Raw genomic sequence first — 13,894 nt, 5'->3', positions numbered from 1 at the left:
ACTGGAATAGAAAATCGGAATACCGGAAGAGCAGAATGGATGAGTGTAATTGTTTTGTGCTGTAACTCAGTGTAATGGCTCAAATATACTCTACGACGATCGGTCATATAGATGCCGAAAAACCCGTTTCTTATGTTGGCGTTGTCATAGCTGTCATACAATATGTATGTATAATAATTGTCGGAATGGCATAGATATGATCATAGACACTAAATCGCTCTTAGCATATATGTGCCCGATCGTCATATAGTCTATTTGAACCTTAATAGATCTCGTTATAATCGTGTTATTTTAATAAATAATTTATTTCAACTGCATAACTGTTCTGTTAAATACTAGGTAGGTGGTAATTAAGTTGACCGCTAAATAAAAAATCGCTTATTTTCACTATTGTTAAATTATTATTATAATATTTGTACACTCAACACACAATTAATAAACTGTCTTAATGTCTAACTTAATGTTTCGTTTTGACGGTCACGAAACGCAGTTTTTAAATAATTTAAAAATCGTGGCATCTTATTTTGAGATGCGTAGGTACCGCAATAAATGGTTTTTCTGCGTACCGTGCGCGTCTGCCCGATGATTGAGGGCGACTTTATTAAGCACAATCATATTTCAGCGACGCAAAGTGCCGCCGGGCCGCACTCGTTGAAATTTTCCGATTTCTCGGAAAACTACTCGGACGCAGAATTTTTGGGAAAACGGACGGTTATAACTTATTGTATATTGTACGTTCCCTCGGTGGCACGCCTGACCTGCAGCAATGTAAGTGATATATTATATTAGCCGATAAAGAAAATTATACCAATGGGGAAATTCGGTGACGTCCCTAGACAAAATGCCGCCCCTAGGCAGCGCCAAAATGCCACCACGAGTATTTTTTTATCATCCTTTCATGACTCCAATATCTAAGAAATGTGTTGTATGGATACATCACTAACAAGATATTATATATGTACCACTAAATTTATTTTAAATGCAATCTCTGCTTCAATAGACAATATTGCGAGTCCACGGTTTCAGATACATTTAAAAATACACCACATTACTGGCAAACATTTTACACAAAATTAAGTAGGTAAGTATGTGCCTACCTATAATTCAAATATAATTCGAAATTCTGCACGTGTCATTGCTGTTCACTAAGGGAGTGACGTCCAAAGACAACGGAGGTAAACTAGACATCGCGAACTCGACAAAAATTATTTATTTATTTATTTAGAAAAATAGTATTACAGCATTACAGCAATTGGCCAATGCGCCATAATACATAATAAATACAAAATTATAAACATATCTTAATTACAAATAACAACTAATAATAACAAGAAAGTAGAAAAGACAGCATGTGTATATTATGTAAATATTAAAGAAACATGATAATATATACAATTATAAATTTAACATATTTAACACGTCCACAAACATTAAATAGTTAATAAAAAATAAATTAACCTTTATGGTGCCATCAAATAAGTTAATTGCACGATATACAGCATCATGAAACATAACATCTGTCCTGCAACGAGGTATCTTGAAGACCGTATAGTTACGAGTGATATTGGTGGGAACATGAAAATTAATATTTGCCAGTATATACGGATTGTAAATGAACCCACGAAGAAGTAAAAAGAAATGCTTTAAAAGAACTATCACTCTTCGGGTGGACAGGGATTGCATTGATAGCATACCCAGAAGAAAACGAGTCGGGACATTCATTATAGTCCTATTAAAACTTTTATAATAATTAATACATTTTGATTTCAACCAATGATGGTAAATATTTCCGAGGAGTTTGATGCCATTATCAACGTTTCAGATATCTAATGAGAATAGTTTCACTAAGCCACCATTGTTTTTTATCTAGTATAACTTGCCACTCCAATCATTTGTCAATTCGTTCACGTACACATGGGCATCGATGCGACCCTGTTCGAATTGAGCAGGAGTGGCTCAAATAGTCTCCAAGTGAATTATTGAACCCAAATGTACGCACCCAAATTAATACAGGTTGAATGTAAATCCATAAATTAATCATTTGCTTTCTCGCCTTGACTTTCCCATATTTCCCTTGTAGTAAATCAAAATGTTACCTTATAGATTAATATCGACGGAATCGAAAAAAATACACACTATATAATCCACGAACCTCTAATTTTCAATAACAGGATACAGAAAGGCGGAAGTCATAGAATTAATATCAGATTATGTTAATTTATAATTATAAGGCTTTCGTTATTTTTTTGTAAGTATAATTATTTTATCCAGTAATATTCACGTCAACAGAAGGTGTCAGCTAACACCTACAGCTTACCGACATATTTGTTTTTATGGCTATTAAATAATTATGATATGACGAAGTATTGAATCTAAATCTTAACTTTTCACGGATTTGACGACGCGATTAATTAGCTAGACAGATTAAATGAAATTATAGCACCTTTTTCCGGAGACAAAAGAAAGCAGAGTCGTCTTCCTCATTTTTCTCAAAAATCGTTTGTAATATGAACTATCATACACCCTTGGTAATTTAAAATTACCCCTGTAAATAAAGACAAAGCAGCCAACCCCGCAAGAGATGAAACTTTTTTCACTACCTACACACTGTTTTTTGACCTTTTTAAAAATAAAAATGAACGTTTCTACGTTCATTCTATTTTTAAAAGTTTGAAGTAATTATTGAAAAAAATAACTTAGAGGCACGTACCTATGTAGAGTGGGTAAAACATCCATCCTATTTTCATCTGGAGCACAATTATTATAGTCAAAAAATGGACTGGCGGGCACATTTTTTTCTAATTAAACTTATATAACTTAGACAGGGTACATAATATACATTAATTAAACTGGCGTTTACGCATTTTAATGGTTTGGAAGCTATTTTTGGTAATTCTATTTTAATTGAGTTATTTACGTGGACATCTGTTTCGGCTATAAATACACCCATCTTCAGAGTGGTCGTTATATATGATTATCAAGTACATATTATATATTTGAAAATATAATAAATTATATAGTTCTATTTTTTTTAATAATTCTCGATCAATAACCCTGAACTAATGAAGTTTTAAATGTTATGTAAAAACATTATTCAAATATAATGAAACAGATAGTTGTAGTAGAAATATGTCATTATGTTTCTTGTTAATAAAAATTTATATGAACGTCATATGCAAAAAAAAGAATTGGATTCGTTGCGTCAATTTTTCATAATTAATATAATATGTGGATATTCGTATTATTTTAAATAGTCGTTTAGATTTGCGTCAGTGAGTCGCGATATTTATTTCGATTTTTTATGCTCTTTGTTGAAATATTAATAAAATAATATACACATGAGCTCGTGGGCGCATGATAGAGTACTTGAAAATCCCTGCTTTACGCGATTAGCCCTTTAGATTCGGGGAGTCTGTACTCATATCTCTTCTGCTTGGTTAAATTTATTATATGTTGTTTATCAATATGTGTTTAGATATAGAGTATAATATGACATTTTCATATAACAATTCCCGCTAGCGATTCGAGGATATTTTTGATATTTTGCTGTAGCCTACTTTAATGTACCTCCTTCCACATGGTATGTGCAGATATATTCTGTTTGTATAACCAAATAAGATTTTGCACTTTCACTGGTGTTTATAATAAATACAGACGATGTCTTTCATCACATTAAACACATTATGGCCGAGTGTTTATTTTGAATATTGGCGAAGATCATCGGGAAGTCAATAAATAAATACCTTATTAATCGGGCACGTTGTATCGGGGAAAAAACGCTCCGCCTATAAATAATCCAATGAAAATCGATAAATCACAAATTATACAAGTATTCCCGAAATAAAATTACACCTGACAGATAAGAGGCGAGAGCCAAATATAAAATCTGTTTTCTTTTCGATTTTATTTTAGACGTCGCGCATTATTTAATTTCATTCAACTGGAATCTCGAATTAATAATGCGTTAAAGACACGTTTAAAATAATTTTCACGCGATAATTATTATATATAGACACATATATTATAATAACTGAACTTCAATTAAGTATATATTATTATGCATACATATTTTAAAGTTTATTACACAATATATTTATATTATTGTTTGATCATTGGACGGGAAAAGGAAAGACGTAGAATATTTAACTAAAATGACAATTCAAAAATCGGTGTGTGTATTTACGTACGCGCGTTAAAAGTTATAATTCTTTGGCGTAACAAAACAAAATAAGCCGTTACCTGAGTCTATTAATATTACAGTGGATTAGGTTGACGAAAACGTACGCAATTCATCTGTGTCTCATATAGCAAATGATAATTGTAATTGAATTATTGTATTGGAGCAAAACTCATCTTTGACATACAACGGTTATAATCGATTCAGAAGTGCCCATGATGAATTAATAAAAAATCAAATTTTAATATATTTTTTGAATTATTTACCAACTCAACATTCACAAAATTTATTTATTTATCGATATGTAATTTTACTCATAAATAATACTTACATAAATATAGCCTCAAATCTTGATACACAATCTTTACAATGAAAAATAAATATACACTCCAATATAAATAAAGTTTTATGAATATAAATTAACAGTGTAGAATGTTAGTCTCCAGAAATTTGTTTATAAACATATATATTTATTATAACACAATATTGGTTATGTTTACAACACGTGCTGTTTACTTGGTTGTATTGGACGACTAACTAAATGACACTATGCGCATGCGCATGTACCCCTGAGACCGAAATGAATATAATCATAATAATACATTATGTGTTATATCGGCGCCCGCAACTTCGTCACACGCCAAAAATACACTCCGATCTGTTTTCCCAAATGCGTCAAAAGAAATATAACTTCAAGAACAATTCATAAATATGTATGTAGCCTAAAGTATGAAATTTAAAATATGATAATATATAACGTCTGGTCTGCATGTGCGCCTTCTATATTATATTGACATCTAGGTACCTAGGTCACGGCGCTGTATGCGATTATATTATTATGACACGCGCTTTTTTTGCATGCTGGCGGTATTGCTATGGTTTTAGTTTCAGAAACGACCACGGTGACGTGTATGTCTCGATATGGAAGCCGCAGAGCAGCTTTTTTTATATTGGTGATTTTCTATCGATTAACAAACATAATATTGTAATAGAGTAAACGTTTCATACATTTGCCTGCCCTCTACATTTCTCTGGATTATTTGTTAGCGTAGCTACCTACCTACATCATATTTTTGATTGCGGAAAATAAAATCAAAGCTATTTGCATTCGATGTTGCTTGGTTTATTGGCTCGCCATAGAATCGCCTCAATGTGCACTTACAGCCACATTATGTAAGCCTCCAGTCATCTGGTGGTCCGTTCCTGTTCAAGTGTAGACTTCGTAGACCAATAAGGATATAATATAATGCGGCACCCGATCGCTCGCCATAGGGTACCCAGACTTAATCGTAGTGAAACTGCATCATAACCGAGGGAATTGGTGTGGTGAGAACAGTGCATGACGGTCTCCTTATCGCACTTTCAGTTATTATTTGTTTGCTACGGTTCGAATGAAGTGGATTGTGTTTGGCGCAGTATATTATAAATACTTATAATGGGTAACTGCAATCGATGATTTGCAAATATGATATTTTAGTTATCGTAAACCGATAATTTCTTTTTTTAATTGTTAGCAAATGAATACTTCCAAATAGAATTAATTTTTTAATTATTCTTTATGGCATATGTATTACAATTCTATATCACCACCATATTATAATTATTACAGTCTTTTATTTATTTTTGTTTTACCATCGACAAGTTGTGGTATGCATTTACAGTTGTTAGAGATACCCATGCCATCAACTAGCCACGATAATGCATTAAAATGTGAATTATTTTATCAAGTTGATTCTGAAATGCTAATTGACTTAATTTAGAATAGTTGTACTATGATTCAGTGAAACGAAAAATAATGGGAAAAGTACCAACTATTATTAGTATTAACCTACTATTTTGTGTCGCTAGATTTCATAATCAGCCAAGTCCACCTTTAGGTATTATTGACTTTTTTGTGATTTGCTGAAGAACAACTGCTTTCTAACATTTCTGCATGATCGAAATGTTGAACTTAATAATTTTAAATATTCTATACTCGAAATAATATATACTTTCACCCTTGTGACTGTGTACTTGAGAAAACTAAAAAGCTGTTTTTCTCCAATTCATCCATTATGGACTTGGCTGATTTTGAAATCTAGCGACAATGTTGTGAATAATTTTATTTTAAATTTGGCTATCTGTCAATCTTAATTATTATATTCTTCCGACATTTTCTCAGAAATCTTGCAGCCTATATTATGTTCGTAAATCATTACACGTTTCGTTAGAATTTCTGCCGAAATGGTGAGAGAATTCACTCGTCACAGAACGGTTCTTAAACATAATTAGATACTAGACAATACACAATATTCCGCCCCTGCAATATTTGTACAACTAAGTATTACTTGCATATAAAAAAAAACTAAATATATTTCCCAATACTTGGAACTTGTCATTTATTTGGCAGACGACTTAAAGTCTGGCGTGACAGACCCGAAATACCGCCTTTGCATTTTTATTTCATCGGAATAATAAATTGAATGTTAACGTACCACAACCTACCTACTGCTAGGGATGTCATAACGAAAGAAAATAGGTACGTACATATACCGATACTTATACCGAATAAAATTGTCTGTGAAATCTTTTATTAAATTATTTATCTCTTCCAAGACATACGTATCGACACCGGTATTGTTTCAATAATACTTTTTTGACATCTCTCAATACTAATTATGTATTTATTATGGACAGCATACAATGTATGTAGGTGCCTACATAATACATATTTTTTATACATCAAGAACGACTGTTCTAATATTTTCTAGTTTGTTAAACTCATTTTTTGACTATATTATACACTTACTTATACATTATATTCAGCGTTCGAAATGAAAAAAATACGAACTGCAGCGTTCGATGTTTTACTGAAGATATTCTCAGATGGTCAAATAAAATGATTGTATTACACGTAGTATGCAAAAGTTGTCAGCGCCGCTGGCGAAAATGGGATTTACGACACGTCATAAAAATTTACAATGAGTCTGCCAAGTTAGGTAGGTACGTATTTAACTTTAAATTATACGGATGTAGGTATATAAAGTAATTGAACTTAATTATTCTTTGATAATTATTCACAAATTGGAACACTATAATTAATTTTTCCACGAGACTGAGTGATAATTTCGAGGACTTTATACACATGAGCAGAGCTATTTTGACCACTGTATAATTTATTATTATTACCACGTTTTTATTAGCTCGTATGCTTGTTTGTCCAGTACAAATTTTTTCTTGTTTGTCCAAGATTTGTATTGGACGATTGAAGATTTTTAACTAACTTCCTGACTAGCTATACATTTGAAACTTTTAGAATATATCAGAACATGATTACAATGCATTCTTTTAATACTTTAAGTAGAATCGAATTCATTTTCAGTTAATTCTGTTTTGTATGGAAAGTTATTTCGGAAAAAAATCGTAAAAAGTAAAACACTATTATCGGTTGCTAAGGGGGTCCTAGCAACTAAATTATTAATATATACGTGCGTTATAATATGAAATGTCAAAATGACATTTCAGTATTCTATATTTATTCAGTATTTCTATCAAGTACAAAAAAAAGTATTTATTAATACATAGAATTGTTAAGTTTATATGATTCAACAGAAAATTTAAAAACGTGGTATATAAAAAGTTGTTTTTATCTTGTAATTATTTTTTTATAAAGTTTATGAAATAATATTTTATTAAATAAATCATAGATGGCAGGCACTCGCAAGTACGTACTGCACAATACTACAATGTATGTACCTATGCTTCTTTTCATAATGAGGGGAAATGAAAGCTTTTCACCAAATAAAATTTGCATATTAATTTGACTAAACTAGTAAATGTATGTATTTACAATAAAAAAAGAATTCTAAATTCTAAGATCTTGTAAGTATATAATATATAAAAAGTTGCGGTTTCATAGATATTTACTAGATGATTTGACGTTTACAAAACAGAAAAAATATATTATTACGGAATGTATTTTATATACGTGGTTGTTTATTATACCTACTTAGGTATTACTATTTATAAAATACTTATTAGATACATATTTTAATATGACTATCTAGGTGTCTTACTAATGATATCTTCATTTATGTTACTGTACATATAATATGTAACTAAAATTATAGGTGCCTAATAAATGGTCATAGTAGTATAATTAAGGAGGTGTAGTAATATGATTGGAACGATGTATTCAATTGAAGGCTGGAGACATCTGTTGCTGTCAATCACATCTTTTATTTATGTTGTTTACGAAAATAGCGACGTATCATAGTGGGAATTAAATGTGTCGTGTGCCAACGATTAGAGAATGATAAACAAATGTGTATTTTTACATTTCCACAACTATTTTTATTGAGATGGATGTTTGATCTTTACAATATGTTTTGGTCAGTTGTTTTTCTAAGAGCATATTATTATGATACGAAACGATACTATAAAATAATACTTGGTACCTACTAAAATTCTAATTTATATCAACAAGGTAGGTACCAAATAAAATAAGAAAGACATCTATGTTGAAAATTATGTAAAGATAAATAAAATAACATTATATAGATAGCAGTGGCAAATGGTGGAGATAGGCGGTTAGGATCCGACATAAATAGTGCACACTAAACTTTTAAAAAAACGTATCGATATGTTTTCATTGAACTAAGACTACAATGTGTATATAGTGTTTGTTAGTTGTCAAAATTCAATTAAAACCTGCCTAATTCAAGGCATAGTGGATAATAGTAAAACAATATTCGTTTATCTATAAAATAACTAAAGTTATGCCATTAACATTAATCCATACATACTAATTATAGATATTTTATAGATAGAAGAATATTTTTAACGTTTATGGTTTGGTTTAGGCAGGGCTTAATTAATTTTGAAAACCTAACCAACCCCATTTGTAATAATATGTACTTATTCGTAATTCAATGAAAACAAATAATTATGACTGAAAAAGTGTGCACTACTTTTGTCGTATCGCCCATAGCATACAATGTAAACTAATATGGTTTGGCTTAGGCAGGGTTTAATTGAATTTGAAAAACTAACCACCAACATCTGCAAATTCTATTATTAGTGTTCAATGAAAACAAATAAGTATGACTGACAAAGTTTAGTGTGCACTATTTATGGCGGATGTTAACAGCCTACCTCGACCCTTCGCCACTGATAGATAGAGACCGTGTAGTTTTACTGGAGGCAACTATCTACAGATAATCGATTTTTAATTCTTTTTTTCTGATAGTTAACAGCTTAAGTTGGAATATGTATCTATCTAAAAACATTGAAAACAAAAAGAAATATCGATAACCAATATAGAATGTGCATTTGTAAAATATCCGATTTTTTATAATACCGTATTTTATGGTTATTATTACAACGTTTTTCTTAGGTCGTATTCTTATTTGTCCGGTGGTTGTTTGTGCGGTACAAATCTTGCAATCGATTTTTAACTAACTTCCCGACTAGCTAGACATTTGAAACTTTTAGAAGATATCAGAACACGATGATAATGCATTTTTTAATCCTTTTAGCCATCTTTAATTAGAATTGAATTCATTTTTAGTTAATTCTGTTTTGTATGAAAAGTATTTCGATACGATTATTAGTTGTTAGGGGGTCCTAGCAACTAAATTATTAAAAAATATATCCGTGCGTTACTATGGAAATCAATATGACATGTCAAAATGACATTTCAGTATTATTTCTATCAAGTACAATTTTTTTTGATCGTTTAAGCTAGTCAAGTCAAGTTTATATGATTCAACAGAAAATTTAAAAACAAAATTTAAAAACGTTGTATATAAAAAGTTCTTTTTAGCTTGTAATTATTTTTATTATTACTACTATGTCAATTATTATCAATGCATGTTTCATATTATTTTGTCGCTAGTTACCTCCATATAGTTATAATCTTCATAATAAAAAATAATTTAATACAACTCCACTATTTATAATATTATAATATTAACTTTTTGGCACAGTAAATATTTTTTTATGAAATCTCATCAAAGTCAACCTCAATCACAATTCTTGTAAAACGTAGCAACCTTGATCCATTTAGCTTTAATTCGTTTTAAAATCTAAAACCATTATTACAATATTTTTTTGTTTTCTATTCCAGGAAATTTCTATGCCGCTGAAATAGTCTGCGCTCTGGACTACCTCCATTCCAAGTCTATTGTCTACCGTGATTTGAAACCTGAGAATCTCTTGTTGGACAGAGACGGACACTTGAAGATCACTGATTTTGGGTTCGCAAAGAAGTTGGTCGATAGGACTTGGACGCTTTGTGGGACTCCGGAATACTTGGCGCCTGAAATTATTCAGTCGAAGGGACACAATAAGGCTGTCGATTGGTGGGCACTAGGTGAGTGTACCGAATTACTTACTAAATATTATTTTCCAAAGCAGGAATATATCTATATCGTACTCACTCATACTACCATCCATTCTGTCCTGAGAGAAGCGGAAGATCGAGAAGGATGGAAAGTCTTGGTCGTTCAAAGGATGACGAAATTCAAATAATGACGTCAAGATCCTCAGCCATGAGTGTACGACCAAGAAGAAGAAGACTAGTCTTTATGTACTGCTCCAAATGGTAAACCGGCAGTCAATTGAACTTCATCTACCTATATTAAATTCATACAATGTGAAACTATTGAGAAAAGTGTTAATAAGTCAAAGCACAAATCGATTTTTTTTTTACACTGCTGTCATAAAATTTTATTTTGCATTACAATAACATTAAGATAGGTTCATTAGCTACTTATTTATTAAAGGGCAATGATTTTTAATTTATTATAATTACTATTGTATTCTAAAGTATGTAATTAAAATAAATGGAGGTAACTTTCAGATGCAACTGCCATCTATTAGAATTATCTTTAACCAAGTCTTTAAGTCATAAACTGATTACCAAAGTTTCAAACCCAACTAAATAAATACGTCATATCTAAAAAGAAAAAAGTCAAACGTTACAAGAAGTGATTTTATTATTATGTCATATTATTTTGTGGCCATTGATATTATTGAAATTTAATTTTATTAAGTTTACCAAAAAATATTTTCGATTAATTCGTAGATTTAATATTTTTTATATTATTATGTATTTATTAAAAAAATTGATTTAAAAAATAAAAATGCGTATAACATGAAATCCTTTCTATTTATATCAAATCGAGCATTAATATTGTAACCGTGCCATAATTAGATTTCATTGCACTGATATAATATTCTTTATGAAAAATTAGGTACTTAGACCATGTACAAATAATGGCCATTGATATTGGTGGAACTTTGAGAAAGAAATTTTTTTTTTTTTTTCTAAACTTTCTTTTTTTATTCTAGGTGTTTTAATCTACGAAATGCTAGTTGGCTACCCTCCATTTTATGACAACAATCCATTTGGGATATACGAAAAAATCCTTAGCGGAAAGGTCGAGTGGGCCCGTCATCTAGATCTGGTAGCCAAAGACCTCATCAAGCGGCTATTAGTACCAGATAGAACCAAACGTCTTGGAAACATGAAGGTAATTTAAACATATTAAACAGTATAACCTCGATATTTCGAAGTGCCAAGGGACCCTGAAAATTTGATTTCGAATTAGCAAATATCGCTATAAATCAAATTTTCCGAAAAAAAAGTCAATTTGTATGGAGATGATGTTGTATTGAAAAATAATGTTAGGTACATGATATTTACCAGTGAAAAAAATAATTTACAAATCAGAATGTACGAAAATCTAATCTAATATAATTATTAGATGTAGTAATTATTTATTAAATATATTGTGGCAAAATAAAAAAATATTATAATATAAATTTAATTAATAACAATGCCAACAGCTGTACCAATAACTGATTTCACAAATCAAAAGCAGGAAATTGAAATATAATCTCATAATAATTATTATGCCTATTCTCGAGTTTTTTTAATAGTTAAGAAACAGTACGGTCTCTGCCTCATCACTCTAATTCGACCGAGGGTACTTGATGGAATTTGAATTTAAATTCTAATAGATTAAAGTTTTGTACTGTCAATGGAATAGTACAAAACTTAAATCCATTAGAATAAATATTACATCGTAATCAGTATACATAATTCAAATTTACATGAATTTTGACTGTTTTTTTGATACACCGGAATATTGTTGTAGCAATTAATATAATGTTGTAATACACTTATTATTCATAATTATCATGTTTTTGTTTTCAGTGTGGATCTGATGATGTCAAAAGGCACAGATGGTTCAAGCATTTGGATTGGCATGATGTTCAACTAAGAAAAATGCAGGTAATAAAATTTTTATTATTATCCCTTGGACCAGACACTGACGACATCTACATTTTTAAAATATAAGTTTTTCTTCAAAACTTTGTATATTTTATCATAGATGGTCTGCGCCTCATTATGTCTTTAACTAATTATATTTAATTAAATTATTGTATTTTATTTTCCAGCCCCCAATCGTGCCTCAAGTGATGTACGAAGGAGACACCAGTAACTTTGACGAATACCCAGAAACGGATTGGAAAGGTGCTCGTTCCTTAGATAAAGAAGAAATGCATCTCTTTGAAGACTTTTGATTTGTTTCAGTGAATATGGCCTAGTGAAACCATTTCTTACCAATTAAATAAATAATAAAGTTTGATAATTTAAATATTTAATAAAAGGTATCGATTCTTACCACGCGGTTACTATTGGTTTAAATGAAAAATAAAACAATAGTCTACAAACTTATATGTAGGTATTATTAAAATCGAAATGTGTCGAATGTTTACTAATGCAGTTTCAATTAAAAAAAAAATATGACATAATAATTTAATACAAAGTTTTATATTTATTGGGAAATTTTGCTCAAAAATGACCCAATGTTTTCAATAAGGTCGAAACTCATATTACCAAAATCATTCATTTTTAACAATACAACTTCCCCTTTTGTGACTGTATTGTAATATTTCTACTATTTTAGTGAATGGATAAACAAATATAATATTGTCATTCGCACAGTTATAAAAGGACAAGTTGATTGATTCTATTTTTATATGTATTGATTTTTTATCGTACAATTTTTAATTAGTTATTCTCTATGCAAGGTTAATGATTACCTTAATAGGTTTAATAGCATTCTTATTTTTTTTCTTTTTCACAAATCAATATTTAAATTAATCATTATTTTGAAGCCATACATTGTTATTGTGTTAAGCATTTATGTGATGAATATTATTTAAAACTTTTATTGATTCTTTCATGTCCGTGAATGTACTATGTGAACTGCATTATTTTATGTGAATTTTCTTTGTAAATAATATTGTAAACTAATTTAAGTAGAAACATAATATTTTTATAGCTGAAAATACATGTTTGTAATTTGTAGCCAAAGGTAATCATAATAATCTAAGTTAATTATAAGAATTATTAATAAATAATTATAATATAGCAGAGTGTGTTTTGGACATATTATTATTATTGTAGATCTAGTTGCTACATACAATGTAAATATTGATGTATTTTATAAGCTTTATAATAATTACGGTATGGAATATACATTGATTCGTAAGAAAAATGTAAAATCTTCTATGTGTATTGTAATCGTGTAATTGTTTAATATACAATATATAAATTTAATTTAGTCAAACAATTTTAGTAGATTTTTGTGATAGTTTCATTATAATTTATAGTTTTATAAATTCTTCAAAAAAACATTACAAATATATAAACTTTTTTTATTA

At 29.8% G+C, this 13,894-nt stretch overlaps 1 protein-coding gene across 1 annotated transcript in view; it reads left to right on the top strand.

The window, feature by feature from the left end:
- Pka-C3 (Protein kinase, cAMP-dependent, catalytic subunit 3) overlaps positions 1 to 12,959 on the top strand; it is a 200,182-nt gene extending 187,223 nt beyond the window's left edge. Inside the window, exons 4-7 of the mRNA XM_085956179.1 lie at positions 10,284 to 10,529; positions 11,510 to 11,691; positions 12,378 to 12,455; positions 12,623 to 12,959. Of these exons, the coding sequence (XP_085812305.1) occupies positions 10,284 to 10,529; positions 11,510 to 11,691; positions 12,378 to 12,455; positions 12,623 to 12,748 (632 nt within the window). The 3' untranslated portion in view covers positions 12,749 to 12,959. The remainder of the gene's footprint in view (positions 1 to 10,283; positions 10,530 to 11,509; positions 11,692 to 12,377; positions 12,456 to 12,622) is intronic.
- The last annotated feature ends 935 nt before the right edge of the window (positions 12,960 to 13,894 follow it).

The sequence above is a fragment of the Rhyacophila brunnea genome, unplaced genomic scaffold (genome assembly GCF_057557595.1).
Source record: "Rhyacophila brunnea isolate RB1 unplaced genomic scaffold, BYU_Rbru_1.0 scaffold_5, whole genome shotgun sequence".
NCBI lineage: Eukaryota > Metazoa > Arthropoda > Insecta > Trichoptera > Rhyacophilidae > Rhyacophila > Rhyacophila brunnea.
The sequence above is the reverse complement of the archived record's forward strand: the minus strand, read 5'-3'. Positions and strand labels throughout refer to the sequence as shown.